This window comes from Bombina bombina, chromosome 5 (genome assembly GCF_027579735.1).
Source record: "Bombina bombina isolate aBomBom1 chromosome 5, aBomBom1.pri, whole genome shotgun sequence".
Lineage (NCBI taxonomy): Eukaryota > Metazoa > Chordata > Amphibia > Anura > Bombinatoridae > Bombina > Bombina bombina.
This window is the reverse complement of record NC_069503.1, coordinates 201036541-201055351: the sequence shown is the minus strand read 5'-3', so window position 1 is coordinate 201055351 and position 18811 is coordinate 201036541. Positions and strand designations below refer to the sequence as shown.

Below are 18811 nucleotides of genomic sequence, written 5' to 3'. Positions count from 1 at the left end.
AGTCTCGATTGATTCTGTCTGAAAGTAAATGCAGATTAAACACCCTAAATGCAATTTCTATGAACACAGATGGACTGTTAAAGTGAAGGTAAACTTTGATGAATGAAAGCACGATTTTTAAAAATACTATTAAAAACAGAGGCACTTTCATTCATCAAAGTTTACAAAGCAGCCGTTTTGATTAAAAACTTACCTTTTTTTCTTTTCACTGCCAGAGCAGCTTCCCCCTCCTGGAAATCCTCTCTTCACACGTCAGCAATGACTAATCCAGCTTCCTCCAATCACGGCTTTCCCCCCAGGGTGGTCATTGCCTGAGGCCATGCTGTGATTGGAGGAAGCCGGATTAGTCATTGCTGACGTGTGAAGAGAGGATTTCCAGGAGGGGGAAGCTGCTCTGCCTGTGAAAAGAAAAAAAAGTAAGTTTTTAATCAAAACGGCTGCTTTGTAAACTTTGATGAATGAAAGTGCCCCTGTTTTTAATAGTATTTTTAAAAAACAGGCTTTCATTCATAAAAGTTTACCTTCACTTTAACATTTTACAAGCAACATTATAGCAAATAAAAAAACATAATTTATGTAAGAACTTACCTGATAAATTAATTTCTTTCATATTAGCAAGAGTCCATGAGCTAGTGACGTATGGGATATACATTCCTACCAGGAGGGGCAAAGTTTCCCAAACCTTAAAATGCCTATAAATACACCCCTCACCACACCCACAATTCAGTTTAACGAATAGCCAAGAAGTGGGGTGATAAGAAAGGAGCGAAAGCATCAAAAAAATAAGGAATTGGAATAATTGTGCTTTATACAAAAAAACCATAACCACCACAAAAAGGGTGGGCCTCATGTACTCTTGTCAATATGAAAGAAATGAATTTATCAGGTAAGTTCTTACATAAATTATGTTTTCTTTCATGTAATTAGCAAGAGTCCATGAGCTAGTGACGTATGGGATAGCAGATACCCAAGATGTGGAACTTCCACGCAAGAGTCACTAGAGAGGGAGGGATAAAATAAAGACAGCCAATTCCGCTGAAAAAATAATCCACAACCCAAATCAAAAAGTTTTAATCTTATAATGAAAAAAACTGAAATTATAATCAGAAGAATCAAACTGAAACGGCTGCCTGAAGTACTTTTCTACCAAAAACTGCTTCAGAAGAAGAGAAAACATCAAAATGGTAGAATTTAGTAAAAGTATGCAAAGAAGACCAAGTTGCTGCTTTGCAAATCTGATCAACAGAAGCTTCATTCCTAAAAGCCCAGGAAGTAGAAACTGACCTAGTAGAATGAGCCGTAATCCTTTGAGGCGGGGATTTACCCGACTCCACATAAGCATGATAAATCAAAGACTTTAACCAAGACGCCAAAGAAATGGCAGAAGCCTTCTGACCTTTCCTAGAACCAGAAAAGATAACAAATAGACTAGAAGTCTTCCTGAAATCTTTAGTTGCTTCAACATAATATTTCAAAGCTCTAACTACATCCAAAGAATCTACAAAGCTCTAACTACATCCAAGAAAATATCTCTCCATGGAATTCTTAGGATTAGGACACAATGAAGGGACAACAATTTCTCTACTAATGTTGTTAGAATTCACAACTTTAGGTAAAAATTTAAATGAAGTCAGCAACACCGCCTTATCCTGATGAAAAATCAGAAAAGGAGATTCACAAGAAAGAGCAGATAATTCAGAAACTCTTCTAGCAGAAGAGATAGCCAAAAGGAACAACACTTTCCAAGAAAGTAGTTTAATATCCAAAGAATGCATAGGCTCAAAAGGAGGAGCCTGTAAAGCCCTCAGAACCAAATTGAGACTCCAAGGAGGAGAAATTGACTTAATGACAGGCTTGATTCGAACCAAAGCCTGTACAAAACAATGAATATCAGGATGATTTGCAATCTTTCTGTGAAAAAGAACCGAAAGAGCAGAGATTTGTGCTTTCAAGGAACTTGCAGACAAACCCTTATCCAAACCATCTTGAAGAAATTGTAAAATTCTAGGAATTCTAAAAGAATGCCAAGAGAATTTATGTGAAGAACACCAAGAAATGTAAGTCTGCAGACTCGGTAATAGATCTTCCTAGACACAGATTTACGAGCCTGTAACATAGTATTAATCACTGAATCAGAGAAACGTCTATGACTAAGAATTAAGCGTTCAATCTCCATACCTTCAAATTTAAGGATTTGAGATCCTGATGGAAAAAAGGGCCTTGAGATAGAAGGTCTGGCCTTAACGGAAGTGTCCAAGGTTGGCAACTTGCCATCCGAACGAGATCCGCATACCAAAACCTGTGAGGCCATGCTGGAGCCACCAGCAGTACAAACGAACGCTCCATTTGGATTTTGGAAATCACTCTTGGAAGAAGAACTAGAGGCGGAAAGATATAAGCAGGTTGATAATTCCAAGGAAGTGACAACGCGTCCACCGCTTCTGCCTGAGGATCCCTGGATCTGGACAGATACCTGGGAAGTTTCTTGTTTAGATGAGAGGCCATCAGATCTATTTCTGGAAGCCCCCAGATTTGTACAATCTGAAGAAATACCTCTGGGTAAAGAGACCATTCGCCCGGATGTAACGTCTGGCGACTGAGATAATCCGCTTCCCAATTGTCTATACCTGGGATGTGAACCGCAGAAATTAGACAGGAGCTGGATTCCGCCCATACAAGTATCTGAGATACTTCTTTCATAGCCTGAGGACTGTGAGTCCCCCCTTGATGATTGACATATGCCACAGTTGTGACATTGTCTGTCTGAAAACAAATAAACGCTTCTCTCTTTAGAAGAGGCCAGAACTGAAGAGCTCTGAAAATCGCACGGAGTTCCAAAATATTGATTGGTAATCTCGCCTCCTGAGATTCCCAAACCCCCTGCGCTGTCAGAGATCCCCATACAGCTCCCCAACCTAGAAGACTCGCATCTGTTGAGATCACAGTCCAGGTTGGACGAACAAAAACATAATTTATGCTTACCTGATAAATTCCTGTCTCCTGTAGTGTAGTCAGTCCACGGGTCATCCATTACTTATGGGATTATATCTCCTCCCTAACAGGAAGTGCAAGAGGATCACCCAAGCAGAGCTGCTATATAGCTCCTCCCCTTTACGTCATACCCAGTCATTCGACCGAAACCAAACGAGAAAGGAGAAACTATAGGGTGCAGTGGTGACTGGAGTTTAATTTAAAATTTAGACCTGCCGTAAAAACAGGGCAGCCGTGGACTGACTACACTACAGGAGAAAGGAATTTATCAGGTAAGCATAAATTATGTTTTCTCCTGTTAAGTGTAGTCAGTCCACGGGTCATCCATTACTTATGGGATACCAATACCAAAGCTAAAAGTACACGGATGACGGGAGGGACAGGCAGGATCTTTACACGGAAGGAACCACTGCCTGAAGAACCTTTCTCCCTAAAACAGCCTCCGAAGAAGCAAAAGTGTCAAATTTGTAAAATTTCGAAAAAGTGTGAAGTGAAGACCAAGTTGCAGCCTTGCAAATCTGTTCAACAGAGGCCTCATTTTTAAAGGCCCAAGTGGAAGCCACAGCTCTAGTAGAATGAGCTGTAATTCTTTCAGGAGGCTGCTGTCCAGCAGTCTCATAGGCTAAACGTATTATGCTACGAAGCCAGAAAGAGAGAGAGGTAGCCAAAGCTTTTTGACCTCTCCTCTGTCCAGAATAAACGACAAACAGGGAAGAAGTTTGGCAAAAAATTTTAGTTGCCTGCAAATAAAATTTCAGGGCACGGACGACGTCCAGATTGTGCAGAAGTCGTTCCTTCTTTGAAGAAGGGTTAGGGCACAATGATGGAACAACAATCTCTTGATTGATATTCCTGTTAGTGACTACCTTAGGTAAGAACCCAGATTTAGTACGCAGAACTACCTTGTCTGAATGAAAAATCAGATAAGGAGAATCACAATGTAAGGCCGATAACTCAGAGACTCTTCGAGCCGAGGAAATAGCCATTAAAAACAGAACTTTCCAAGATAACAGCTTGATATCAATGGAATGAAGGGGTTCAAACGGAACACCCTGCAAAACGTTAAGAACTAAGTTTAAGCTCCACGGCGGAGCAACAGTTTTAAACACAGGCTTAATCCTGGCCAAAGCCTGACAAAAGGCCTGAACGTCTGGAACTTCTGACAGACGTTTGTGTAAAAGGATAGACAGAGCTGAGATCTGTCCCTTTAACGAACTAGCAGATAAACCCTTTTCTAAACCTTCTTGTAGAAAAGACAATATCCTAGGAATCCTAACCTTACTCCATGAGTAACTCTTGGATTCGCACCAATGCAAGTATTTACGCCATATTTTATGGTAAATTTTTCTGGTAACAGGTTTCCTAGCCTGTATTAAGGTATCAATCACTGACTCCGAGAATCCACGCTTTGATAGAATCAAGCGTTCAATCTCCATGCAGTCAGCCTCAGAGAAATTAGATTTGGATGTTTGAAAGGACCCTGAATCAGAAGGTCCTGTCTCAGAGGCAGAGACCATGGTGGACAGGACGACATGTCCACTAGATCTGCATACCAGGTCCTGCGTGGCCACGCAGGCGCTATTAGAATCACCGATGCTCTCTCCTGTTTGATCCTGGCAATCAATCGAGGAAGCATCGGGAAGGGTGGAAACACATAAGCCATGTTGAAGACCCAAGGTGCTGTCAGAGCATCTATCAGTACCGCTCCCGGGTCCCTGGACCTGGATCCGTAACAAGGAAGCTTGGCGTTCTGGCGAGACGCCATGAGATCCAGATCTGGTTTGCCCCAACGCCGAAGCAGTTGGGCAAACACCTCCGGATGAAGTTCCCACTCCCCCGGATGAAAAGACTGGCGACTTAGGAAATCCGCCTCCCAGTTCTCCACGCCTGGGATGTGGATCGCTGACAGGTGGCAAGAGTGAGACTCTGCCCAGCGAAATATCTTTGAGACTTCCATCATCGCTAGGGAACTCCTTGTCCCTTCCTGATGGTTGATGTAAGCCACAGTCGTGATGTTGTCCGACTGAAACCTGATGAACCTCAGAGTTGCTAACTGAGGCCAAGCCAGAAGGGCATAGAAAACTGCTCTTAATTCCAGAATGTTTATTGGAAGCAGTCTCTCCTCCTGAGTCCATGATCCCTGAGCCTTCAGGGAATTCCAGACAGCGCCCCAACCTAGCAGGCTGGCGTCTGTTGTTACAATCGTCCAATCTGGCCTGCTGAAGGGCATCCCCCTGGACAGATGTGGCCGAGAAAGCCACCAAAGAAGAGAATCTCTGGTCTCTTGATCCAGATTCAGCATAGGGGACAAATCTGAGTAATCCCCATTCCACTGACTTAGCATGCCCAATTGCAGTGGTCTGAGATGCAGGCGTGCAAAAGGTACTATGTCCATTGCCGCTACCATTAAGCCGATTACCTCCATGCATTGAGCCACTGACGGGTGTTGAATGGAATGAAGGACACGGCAAGCATTTAGAAGTTTTGTTAACCTGTCCTCTGTCAGGTAAATCTTCATTTCTACAGAATCTATAAGAGTCCCCAAGAAGGGAACTCTTGTGAGTGGCAATAGAGAACTCTTCTCTACGTTCACCTTCCACCCATGCGACCTTAGAAATGCCAGAACTAACTCTGTATGAGACTTGGCAGTTTGGAAACTTGACGCTTGTATCAGAATGTCGTCTAGGTACGGAGCTACCGATATTCCTCGCGGTCTTAGTACCGCCAGAAGAGAGCCCAGAACCTTTGTAAAGATTCTTGGAGCCGTAGCTAACCCGAAGGGAAGAGCTACAAACTGGTAGTGCCTGTTTAGGAAGGCAAACCTTAGGTACCGATAATGATCTTTGTGAATCGGAATGTGAAGGTAGGCATCCTTTAAATCCACTGTGGTCATGTACTGACCCTTTTGGATCATAGGTAAGATTGTCCGAATAGTTTCCATTTTGAACGATGGAACTCTTAGGAATTTGTTTAGGATCTTTAAGTCCAAGATTGGTCTGAAGGTTCCCTCTTTTTTGGGAACCACAAACAGATTTGAGTAAAACCCTTGTCCGTGTTCCGACCGCGGAACCGGGTGGATCACTCCCATTAGTAAAAGGTCTTGTACACAGCGTAGAAACGCCTCTTTCTTTATCTGGTTTGCTGACAACCTTGAAAGATGAAATCTCCCTTTTGGAGGAGAAGCCTTGAAGTCTAGAAGATATCCCTGAGATATGATCTCTAACGCCCAGGGATCCTGGACATCTCTTGCCCAAGCCTGGGCGAAGAGAGAAAGTCTGCCCCCCACTAGATCAGTCTCCGGATCGGGGGCCCTCAGTTCATGCTGTCTTAGGGGCAGCAGCAGGCTTTCTGGCCTGCTTGCCCTTGTTCCAGGACTGGTTAGGTTTCCAGCCCTGTCTGTAGCAAGCAACAGTTCCTTCCTGTTTTGGAGCGGAGGAGGTTGATGCTGCTCCTGCCTTGAAGTTACGAAAGGCACGAAAATTAGACTGTTTAGCCCTTGGTTTGGCTCTGTCTTGAGGCAGGGCATGGCCCTTACCTCCAGTAATGTCAGCGATAATTTCTTTCAAACCGGGCCCGAATAATGTCTGCCCTTTGAAAGGTATGTTAAGCAATTTAGATTTAGAAGTCACATCGGCTGACCAGGATTTAAGCCACAGCGCTCTGCGCGCTTGAATGGCGAATCCGGAGTTCTTAGCCGTAAGCTTAGTTAAGTGTACTACGGCATCAGAAATAAATGAATTAGCTAGCTTAAGGACTCTAAGCTTGTCTATAATCTCATCCAATGGAGCTGAGCTAATGGTCTCTTCCAGAGACTCAAACCAGAATGCCGCCGCAGCCGTGACAGGCGCAATGCATGCAAGGGGTTGTGATATAAAACCTTGTTGAACAAACATTTTCTTAAGGTAACCCTCTAACTTTTTATCCATTGGATCTGAAAAAGCACAGCTATCCTCCACCGGGATAGTGGTGCGCTTAGCCAGAGTAGAAACTGCTCCCTCCACCTTAGGGACCGTCTGCCATAAGTCCCGTGTGGTGGCGTCTATTGGAAACATTTTTCTAAATATAGGAGGGGGTGAAAAAGGCACACCGGGTCTATCCCACTCCTTGTTAACAATTTCTGTAAGCCTTTTAGGTATAGGAAAAACGTCAGTACACGTCGGTACCGCAAAATATTTATCCAGCCTACATATTTTCTCTGGAATTGCAACCGTGTTACAATCATTCAGAGCCGCTAATACCTCCCCTAGTAATACACGGAGGTTCTCAAGCTTAAATTTAAAATTTGAAATGTCTGAGTCCAGTTTACTTGGATCAGATCCGTCACCCACAGAATGAAGCTCTCCGTCCTCATGTTCTGCAAATTGTGACGCAGTATCAGACATGGCTCTATTATTATCAGCGCACTCTGTTCTTACCCCAGAGTGATCGCGCTTACCCCTAAATTCTGGTAATTTAGATAGTACTTCAGTCATAACATTAGCCATGTCTTGCAAAGTGATTTGTATGGGCCGCCCTGATGTACTTGGCGCCACAATATCACGCACCTCCTGAGCGGGAGGCGAAGGTACTGACACGTGAGGAGAGTTAGTCGGCATAACTTCCCCCTCGTTGTCTGGTGAAATTTTCTTTACATGTACAGATTGGCTTTTATTTAAAGTAGCATCAATGCAATTAGTACACAAATTTCTATTGGGCTCCACATTGGCCTTTAAACATATTGCACAAAGAGATTCATCTGTGTCAGACATGTTTAAACAAACTAGCAATGAGACTAGCAAGCTTGGAAAATACTTTTCAAATAAATTTACAAGCAATATAAAAAACGTTACTGTGCCTTTAAGAAGCACAAAAAACTGTCACAGTTGAAATAACAATGAACCAAATTAGTTATAGCAACCAAATTTTCACAGTAAATGCATTAAGTTAGCAAAGGATTGCACCCACCAGCAAATGGATGATTAACCCCTTAGTACCCAAAAACGGATAACAATTTAATATAACGTTTTTATCACAGTCAAAACACAGTCTCACAGGTCTGCTGTGAGTGATTACCTCCCTCAAAACTAGTTTTGGAGACCCCTGGGCTCTGTAGAGACGTCCTGGATCATGGAGGAAGAAATAGGAAGACTGTGACTGAATTTTAACTGCGCAATAAAGCGCTAAAATAGGCCCCTCCCACTCATAATACAACAGTGGGGAAGCTCAGTAAACTGATTTTTTTCATAAACAAACGACAGCCATGTGGTAAAAATAATGCCCATAAAGTTTTATCACCAGTACCTCAGAAAAAAACGATTAACATGCCAGTAAACGTTTAAAAATAAAATTATGAAATGTTATTAATAAGCCTGCTGCTAGTCGCTTTCACTGCAGTGGAGGCTCAAATATAACTTAAATGTATACAGTATTTTCTTAGTGAAGTTCCATTCCCTAGAAATACCTCAGTGTAAACATACATACATATCAGCCTGATACCAGTCGCTACTACTGCATTTAAGGCTGCACTTACATTACATCGGTATTAGCAGTATTTTCTCAGTCAATTCCATTCCTTAGAAAATAATATACTGCAACATACCTCCTTGCAGGTGAACCCTGCCTGCTGTCCCCTGTTCTGAAGTTACCTCACTCCTCAGAATGGCCGAGAACAGCAAATGGATCTTAGTTACGACCGCTAAGATCATACACAAACTCAGGTAGATTCTTCTTCTAATGCTGCCTGAGAAAAAACAACACACTCCGGTGCTGTTTAAAATAACAAACTTTTGATTGAAGAAATAAAAACTAAGTTTAACAACCACAGTCCTCTCACACGTCCTATCTATTAGTTAGGTGCAAGAGAATGACTGGGTATGACGTAAAGGGGAGGAGCTATATAGCAGCTCTGCTTGGGTGATCCTCTTGCACTTCCTGTTAGGGAGGAGATATAATCCCATAAGTAATGGATGACCCGTGGACTGACTACACTTAACAGGAGAAAGAGGCCCCTTGCACTAAACGATGGTGATCCAACCACCAAGTCAGAGAAGAACGAACATTGGGATTTAAGGATATTAATTGTGATATCTTTGTATAATCCCTGCACCACTGATTCAGCATACAAAGCTGGAGAGGTCTCATGTGAAAACGAGCAAAAGGGATTGCGTCCGATGCAGCAGTCATGAGACCTAGAATTTCCATGCATAAAGCTACCGAAGGGAAAGATTGAGACTGAAGGTTTGGACAAGCTGAAACCAATTTCAGACGTCTCTTTTCTATAAGAGACAAAGTCATGGACACTGAATCTATTTGGAAACCTAAAAAGGTTACCCTTGTCTGAGGAATCAAGGAACTCTTTGGTAAATTGATCCTCCAACCATGTCTTTGAAGAAACAACACAAGTTGATTCATGTGAGATTCTGCAGAATGTAAAGACTGAGCAAGTACCAAGATATCGTCCAAATAAGGAAATACCGCAATACCCTGCTCCCTGATTACAGAGAGAAGGGCACCGAGAACCTTCGAAAAGATCCTTGGGGCTGTAGCTAGACCAAAAGGAAGATTAACAAACTGATAATGCTTGTCTAGAAAAGACATGCATCCTGTAAGTCTATTGTGGACATATAATGCCCTTGCTGAACAAAAGGCAGAATAGTCCTTATGGTCACCATTTTGAATGTTGGTATCCTTACATAACGATTCAATATTTTTAGATCCAGAACCGGTCTGAAAGAATTCTCTTTATTTGGAACAATGAACAGATTTGAATAAAACCCCAGGCCCCGTTCCAGAACTGGAACTGGCATGATTACCCCAGCTGACTCCAGATCTGAAACACATTTCAGAAACGCTTGAGCCGTGACTGGGTTTACTGGAATGCGGGAAAGAAAAAATCTTCTCACAGGCGGTCTTACCTTGAAACCTATTCTGTACCCTTGTGAAACAATGTTCTGAATCCAGAGACTTTGAATCAAATTGATCCAAACATCTTTGAAAAATCGTAACCTGCCCCCTACCAGCTGAGCTGGAATGAGGGCCGCACCTTCATGCGGATTTGGGAGCTGGTTTTGACTTTCTAAAAGGCTTGGATTTATTCCAGACTGGAGAAGGTTTCCAAACGGAAACTGTTCCTTTAGAGGAAGGGTCAGGCTTTTGTTCCTTATTCTGACGAAAGGAACGAAAACGATTAGCAACCCTATATTTGCCTTTAGATTTTTTTCATCCTGAGGTAAAAAGGCTCCCTTCCCCCCAGTAACAGTTGAAATTATTGAGTCTAACTGAGAACCAAACAATTTATTACCTTGGAAAGAAAGAGAAAGCAATGTTGACTTAGAAGTCATATCTGCATTCCAAGACTTAAGCCATAAAGCTCTTCTAGCTAAAATAGCTAAAGACATGTACCTGACATCAATTCTAATGATATCGAAAATGGCATCACACAAAGTTATTAGCATGTTTAATAATGCTATAAACATTATGGTCTGACACTTGTTGCGCTAAAGCCTCCAACCAGAAAGTTGAAGATGCAGCAACATCAGCCAAAGAAATAGCAGGTCTAAGAAGATTACCTGAACATAAATAAGCCTTCCTTAGAAAGGATTCAAGCTTCCTATCTAAAGGATCTTTAAACAAAGTACTATCTGCCGTAGGAATAGTAGTACGTTTAGCAAGAGTAGAAATAGCCCCATCAACTTTGGGGATTTTATCCCAAAATTCTAATCTGTCAGATGGCAAAGGGTACAATTTCTTAAACCTTGGAGAAGGAGTAAAAGAAGTACCCAGACTATTCCATTCCCTAGAAATTACTTCTGAAATAGCATCAGGAACTGGAAAAACTTCTGGAATAACCACAGAAGGTTTAAAAACTGCATTTAAATGCTTAGTAGTTTTAATATCAAGAGGACTAGACTCCTCCATATCTAAAGCAATCAACACTTCTTTAAGTAAAGAACGAATAAATTCCATCTTAAATAAATATGAAGATTTATCAGTGTCAATATCTGAGGTAGAATCTTCTGAATCAGATAGATCCACATCAGAAATAAATAAGTCAGAATGATGGCGGTCATTTAAAAATTCATCTGAAATATGTGAAGTTTTAAAAGACCTCTTACGTTTAGCAGGAGGAGGAATAACAGACAGAGCCTTCCGAATAGATTTAGAAACAAATTCTTTAACGTTAACAGGAACATCCTGAACATTAGATGTTGAAGGAACAACAACAGGTAATGGTTTATTACTAATGGAAATACTATCTGCGTTTGAAAGCTTATCATGACAAGTATCACAAACAGCCGGAGGAACAGTTACCAAAAGTTTACAACAAATGCACTTAGCTTTGGTAGAACCAACATCAGGCAGCGTCTTTCCAGAAGTAGATTCTGATCCAGGGTCAGGTAGTGACATCTTGCAATATGTAAAAGAAAAAACAACATATAAAGCAAAATTATCAAATTCCTTAAATGGCAGTTTCAGGAATGGGAAAAAATGCAAAATGAAACAAGCTTCTAGAAAACCAGAAGCAACTGAATAGTGAGACTGAAATAGTGTGAAAAAAACTGGCGCCAGGAATGACGCCCATATTTTTGGCGCCAAGAATGACGCCCATATTTTTTGGCGCCAAAAAAACATCCGCAATACACATGCATCAAAAATGACGCAATTACGTTTAAACTTCCGGCGCCAACTATGACGCCGGAAATGATGAAAAATTTTTGCGCCAAAAAATCTTGCGCCAAAAATGACGCAATAAATAGAAGCATTTTCTGCACCCACGAGCCTAACAGCCCACAATTTTTTTTTTATTATTTTTTTTTTTTTTTTTTTAAAAAGTTCAATTGAAAATTAAGGTAAGAAAAAAGAAATTTATATGCATTTTCCCAAAAAATGAAACTGACAGTCTGAATGAAGGAATACTGATTATCCTGAATCATGGCAAATATAAGTTTAAAGACATATATTTAGAACTTTACATATAAAGTGCCCAAACCATAGCTTTGAGTGTCATAAATAGAAATAAGACTTACTTACCCTAAGACACTCATCTACATAAAGTAGATAGCCAAAACAGTAGTGAAACGAGAATCAGTAGAGGTAATGGTATATATAAGAGTATATCGTCGATCTGAAAAGGGAGGTAGAAGAAATCTCTACGACCGATAACAGAGAACCTATGAAATAGATCCCCTAGAGGAAGACCATTGTATTCAAATAGGCAATACTCTCTCACATCCCTCTGACATTCACTGCACTCTGAGAGGAAAACCGGGCTTCAGCCTGCTGCGAAGCGCATATCAACGTAGAATCAAGCACAAACTTACTTCACCACCTCCATGGGAGGCAAAGTTTGTAAAACTGAATTGTGGGTGTGGTGAGGGGTTTATTTATAGGCATTTTAAGGTTTGGGAAACTTTGCCCCTGCTGGTAGGAATGTATATCCCATACGTCACTAGCTCATGGACTCTTGCTAATTACATGAAAGAAATAATAATACAAAATAGTGACCGCACCACCAATAAGTGAAAAATTGCTCCGGCGCGGGATGGAGTCTGGCCCTAGACTCAATAATAATATAATAGAAATAAATCCCAGCCAAAGAGTCTTAGAAATTAATTTAGATTTTAATGATTACAGCTACCAAATCATACAAAAGGAAGAATACAAGAGAGCTTACTCGTATCCACACATACCCCATCCACCAAACATATCCATACTCCCTCAAGCAATCCCAAACATAAACTAAAAAATAATACTCAATACTAGAGTAATCAATCTGAGCAAAATAACACCCACTGGGCGTCCCCAGTGAGTGAAGACCCACTCCACCTATCACTGAAAAATACTAAATATATTGTGTAGCTCAAGATAGAATAGAACACAACTTATTGCACAAAATTTCACAACATCACTATTTCCTCATATAACATCAGTAATGATCAAAAATAAAGAGTCCATGTTGAAATATTTGTATCCAAACTGAAAGCAAAGAGGCTTTCTTGTATCACTTGCAAAGAAAAAATAATACAAAATAAATGTCCTACCCAAAAATGACCATGTAAACTTAAATGTCCTTTCTTGTAATAAAAGATGTTGTAAAGATGCAAACTCAAATGTCCTTTCTTATGTTTAAGGCGTTATATGATCACACAGTACAATTAATGTATACTGGGATGTCCTTATTGGAGGTTTGTGAAAAGAAAAGTGCTGTAGATATTCAGAATGCCGCCCTTGTAATCTACGGCTCGAATAGCAATTGTATCCCCACCGGTTTATGTTATCGGTTACCAAACTGTTAGCGAGGTACATTCATATAGCAAGTACAACATCACACCCTTTAATGTTCACTCACGGTAAAGCTATAGTGTTGTGCGATATACCTGAATGCTCCTAACCTGTACCAGGACAGATCAATAGATAGCAGCATCAGTGTCTCTGTGCAGGTAATTCGAAATATAGTAAGGTTGCAGTGTCAGTCATAAGCCGCAATATTACCTGTTACATCAGATTTGCTAATACCGTGAGACTTTATTTCCAGCGTAACCTTCGGTGTGGAAATGTACTCACTGTTGTAGATATCCCATCTCGCTGTTTCCTTTCCACAGGCTCACCGGTAGCCAGATACAATGCAGGTCGTAGTTGCCGTGATCAGGGTCAGTACAGGTGTGGGAGTCTTGCTGGTTCCGACGAGCGTTTCGGGGACTCCTCCCCTTTGTCAAGGAATGTCCAGCCTCAGTGTGAAGGTGAAATTTAAACGCCATATGAGGTTGCCTATTGGTTGTTGATGTGTACCTTCAACTGATAAAAAACATCTTGCTAGGTATGGACATGGATAAAGCTCACGGATCTGCCACTCACACCGCATACATTGCAGGTCAATTCATACAGAAAATACACGAAAGACCAAACAGAACAAGAAATAAAACAAACGAACACATCCACCAGGAAAAACGAGAAAAAGAAATAAAAGAAAGAATGGGGAACATTAAAATGTATTTGTGTTCAAAGTATACGGGAACATTAAAATGTATTTGTGTTCTAAGTATACGGGATCCGTATACTTAGAACACAAATACTTTTTAATGTTCCCCATTCTTTCTTTTCTTTCTTTTTCTCGTTTTTCCTGGTGGATGTGTTTGTTTGTTTTATTTCTTGTTCTGTTTGGTCTTTCGTGTATTTTCTGTATGAATTGACCTGCAATGTATGCAGTGTGAGTGGCAGATCCGTGAGCTTTATCCATGTCCATACCTAGCATACCTTCTTTTCACAAACCTCCAATAAGGACATCCCAGTATACATTAATTGTACTGTGTGATCATATAACGCCTTAAACATAAGAAAGGACATTTGAGTTTGCATCTTTACAACATCTTTTTTTACAAGAAAGGACATTTAAGTTTACATGGTCATTTTTGGAAAGGACATTTATTTTGTATCATTTTTTCTTTGCAAGTGATACAAGAAAGCCTCTTTGCTTTCAGTTTGGATACAAATATTTCAACATGGACTCTTTATTTTTGATCATTACTGATGTTATATGAGGAAATAGTGATGTTGTGAAATTTTGTGCAATAAGTTGTGTTCTATTCTATATAATCTTGAGCTACACAATATATTTAGTATTTTTCAGTGATAGGTGGAGTGGGTCTTCACTCACTGGGGACGCCCAGTGGGTGTTATTTTGCTCAGATTGATTACTCTAGTATTGAGTATTATTTTTTAGTTTATGTTTGGGATTGCTTGAGGGAGTATGGATATGTTTGGTGGATGGGGTATGTGTGGATACGAGTAAGCTCTCTTGTATTCTTCCTTTTGTATGATTTGGTAGCTGTAATCATTAAAATCTAAATTCATTTCTAAGACTCTTTGGCTGGGATTTATTTGTATTATGAAAGAAATAATGTTTTGTTTAAAACAAAAAAAAAGGCTCTTCAAGTATTCGGTTTCAGTAAAGCTATGGGACATTTTATTTGCATGATTCTTAAAATTTATACCACATGAATAGTTTTTGAGAATCAAGAGTAGCTCTAATAATGAAAGTCACCCATCGACGGACTGGGGCATTTTTAAAGCCGAGTAGCCTACCCCCGCCCCCTTTTTGTTATTTAGTCATACCTCAAAACTGAACTAAAATACTAGTTTGATTTACAAAAATCTTGAAAGTTTGTAAACACCCTCCTGTCACTGTATTTTGCAAATTTTCATTAAATAGTAAAAAAGTTAAATGTAATTGAAAAAAAGCAAAAACAGTTTACATTCAAATAAAGAATAAACGCTTATTGTAGTTGTTATCATTAAAAATAGCCGCCATCTGAGCACTTGTCATCACACATAATTTGCACTATCAGAGAGAAAAAACACACAAAGACAACTACAGGAATTCGGCACCACATGCACAGACAAAGAGTTGCTTCTCTGTGACTGGCTCACAGACACAGCAAAGTAGTGAGAGGCAGGGGAGTTGGCCCTGCACCATGCACAAATAATAATGCAGGTGACTGGTTGGGGCTAAGGCAACAAGCGCAGTCAGCAACTGGCCCCGGCCTACCATGCAAATACCCTGTATGCCCTATGGCCAGTCCAGGCCTGAAGTCATCCTACATTTGAGAAATAGTTAGCCCAAACTGAAGCTACGTACATCATTAGCAATTAACTGCCCATCATTATACCTTAACCTCTTGAGTGCTAACGACGGCTCTGAGCCGTCGCAAATTGTCTCACTCAGGTGCTAACGATGGCTAAGAGCCGTCGCTAGCACTCTCCCACCTTGAGCGAGATCTGGAGGCTTCCACCTGCTCCTACCCCGGTGATCGGGCCTGTATAGTGACATGCATCGCCGGGGCTTCACGTGATGACGTCCTCGCGCAACTTTATTTAAAATGGACAATGCAAATTATAGGGAAAGGGAGCATGCTGCTTAGAAGCCTGTATCTCAGCCATCTAAGCAGCTACAGACCCCCAAGACCCACCGTTGGAAAGGTATTTGCCTAACCTTTCCAACGGTATAAGTCTTGGGGATCGGTAAAAAAAAAAAAAAAGTTAAAAATGTTTTATGTAAAAACATAAAAAATTAAAAAATTCAGCTTAGCACCCAGGTGGAAAAGTGCTTAGCACTCAAAGGGTTAAATATATTTTTGTGTCTTTGCATAGTTTGTATTAGCACGCACCTGCTTGGTATTTGTTTTACCAAAATTTCTTATATACATTTCATATTCTTTTACAGGAGCCAGATCAAAAAGAGAGAAAGTGGTCGAAAAGTCCAAATCAATCAGTCGAAGGATCTCGGTGCTGCGTTTCCTTTAACATAAAAAAATAACAATAATAATTCAGATATGCATTAAACTTAAAATTATTAGAAAGACTGGACATAGATAAAGCATAACGTATGTAGTTTTTAATTCTCAAAAGCACATTATACGAAGAGCACTTTCATTTTTGATGTTTCATTATAATGTCATATGCTTAAAAATAAATGTGCACCCCCAACATGCGGATACTGGCCTCCTGCAGCATTACTGCGGCACATTAGTAGCAGCAGCAGCAAGAACTAGGAGTAGCATAGTTCACACTAAACAGTAAGATAATGGTATTCGTTTTTTTAATACAAAAACATTTTAATGAAAGTGGTTTGTCAAAAATAAATCATTCTCTTCATTTATTTATTTTTGCAAAGTCCTTTTTAAAATTATTGCTTTTTGGTTAGTATAACAGTAAAAGTTCATGACTAATATACAGCTTCTAAAAATAAATAAATACATACATGATTAAATACATTTACAATAACTCCAAATCAATAAAACTCGGCATAACCATTAATACAATAATTCCCTTGTATAGATAGATTAAAACTACATTTCTGGTTGCTTAGGGTGAAAATTTAGTTTAGCCTCTCCTAGTATAAAGTGAAAATCACTGCTAGTGAAATTTGTAATCACGGCACAACCACTAAATGACAACAAAAAAGGGCCAGAGATACACAAGAACAGGAGATAAAACACTGTATAGCCTATTAGTTCACCATTCCTATTTGCTGCGTTCCCACAATTCTAATTATTCTCTTTAAAGAAATAAGTCTAAACAATTGCGATATAACAACCATATGTCTCATTTTATTGGTTAGTAAAAAATAGCAGTTAAATGATTCCAGTTAAAGGGACAGTCTAGTCCAAAATAAACTTTCATGATTCAGATAGAGAATGTAATTTTAAACAATTTTTAAATTTATTTTATTTTATAGAGGGTGTTAGTTAATGTGTGTCATATAGATAACACTGTGCTCACGCACGTGGAGTTCCAGGGAGCTAGCTCTGATTGGCTAAAATGCAAGTCTGTCAAAAGAACTGAAATAAAGTGGCAGTTTGCAGAGGCTTAGACACAAGGTAATCACAGAGGTGAAAAGTGTATTTATATAACTGTGTTGGTTATGCAAAACTAGGGAATGGGTAATTAAGGTATTTTCTATCTTTTTAAACAATAACAATTCTGGTGTAGAATGTCCCTTTAATAAACTGACACTATAATAATGCTAGATAACTCTTACTTACTTTTGTTTATTTGCTACTGAATGATTAATTTGATGTTTTCTTGCTGTTCCAAAATCTATAAAAGTTCCTCGATGACTACTCCTGGAGGGAATATCTTGTTGGTCTAAGCAAAAAGATTATATGGTTATCTGAAGAAAACAGCTGGCACATATAGTTTTTTTTAACAAGTCAAATCATTGTAAATGAAACAGCTTCCTTATAAAAACAGCAACCTATGTTGAGCTACCCACCTAAGCATGTGCCCTATAGCTAACATGTACACCCTGCTAAAAGGTCACTAAATGGTATCTTATTTGTTGCATCTAAAAGAGATTCAAATGTTTTACATGTTTATTCAACACAGGACCATCTGTTAAAAAAACAAGCATCCTTGCAGAGCCTTCTTCCTGCCCACCAATACAGCTGTGAGAATTCTCTTTATCAGCAAATGTGTCAGCATGCTGAAGTATGAGTTGTTCAAAAACAAGCATTTCTTTCCTTTACTTTAAATAGTTTTATGTAACACTTTTTTTTTCATTAAAAAAATATAGGTTTAATCTGCACAACTTCTCATAGGAGAAACAGAAAATGTTTGACAGTACCAGCCTCCATTTTCTTTCCTTAGAGGTGAAGGTACCTTTTTTGTCATTCTCTGTATTTCTCATTCTCAAAAAGAAGAGGGACTGAAGAGTACTTCTTTTTCTTAGTATTCCCTAGAGTGCCGTAGGATGTTATCACGCACAATGTTCCCTGATACAGTTTCTACATGCATTCCCTTTGAAATAAGGAGCCATGTGTCTCCCTAATACATAGGTGACCCCCATCACTACTGAATCCAAGAGGTTTTCTATAGAGGAGAGCATAATGATGATCACTTGCACCAACTAGGCACCAGGGTGTTTTTGTTAAGAGGAGTGTTAGAGCCCCTAGCCACCTCATAAAACACACAGATGGACAAGAGACACCATTGTGGATAGCCCATAATATGGTAAGTGATTGCCATCAAAATGTTATTAATCTAGGGGGAAGTAGTGTTAACTAAGGAGCCCCTGTGACCTAAAGATAGCATACAAAATTCCATGAAACAGTGAATTATCTTTTTTGTACTGCTCTAGGAACCAATCATCTGTCTACTGGGTTACGTTTGGGGTACTCCGGGCTCTGAGATGGATGCTAGCACCTCCTTCTAAGCACTAAAGTGGGGAGAGACCTCTTTTTACAAATGAAGAGTCACATGGCAGGCTATTTGATTACCGTGCCACGATGGATGATAGAACCATAAAGTATTAAGGGGCATGAGAACTCTTACTGAAAAAAAATTG

At 39.9% G+C, this 18811-nt stretch overlaps 1 protein-coding gene across 1 annotated transcript in view; it reads right to left on the bottom strand.

The window, feature by feature from the left end:
- DYNC2I1 (dynein 2 intermediate chain 1) overlaps positions 1 to 18811 on the bottom strand; it is a 302447-nt gene that overhangs the window by 160931 nt on the left and 122705 nt on the right. Inside the window, exons 9-10 of the mRNA XM_053713831.1 lie at positions 17511 to 17613; positions 16134 to 16263 (exon numbers count right to left, since the gene is read on the bottom strand). Coding sequence (XP_053569806.1) covers positions 16134 to 16263; positions 17511 to 17613 — 233 coding nt within the window. The remainder of the gene's footprint in view (positions 1 to 16133; positions 16264 to 17510; positions 17614 to 18811) is intronic.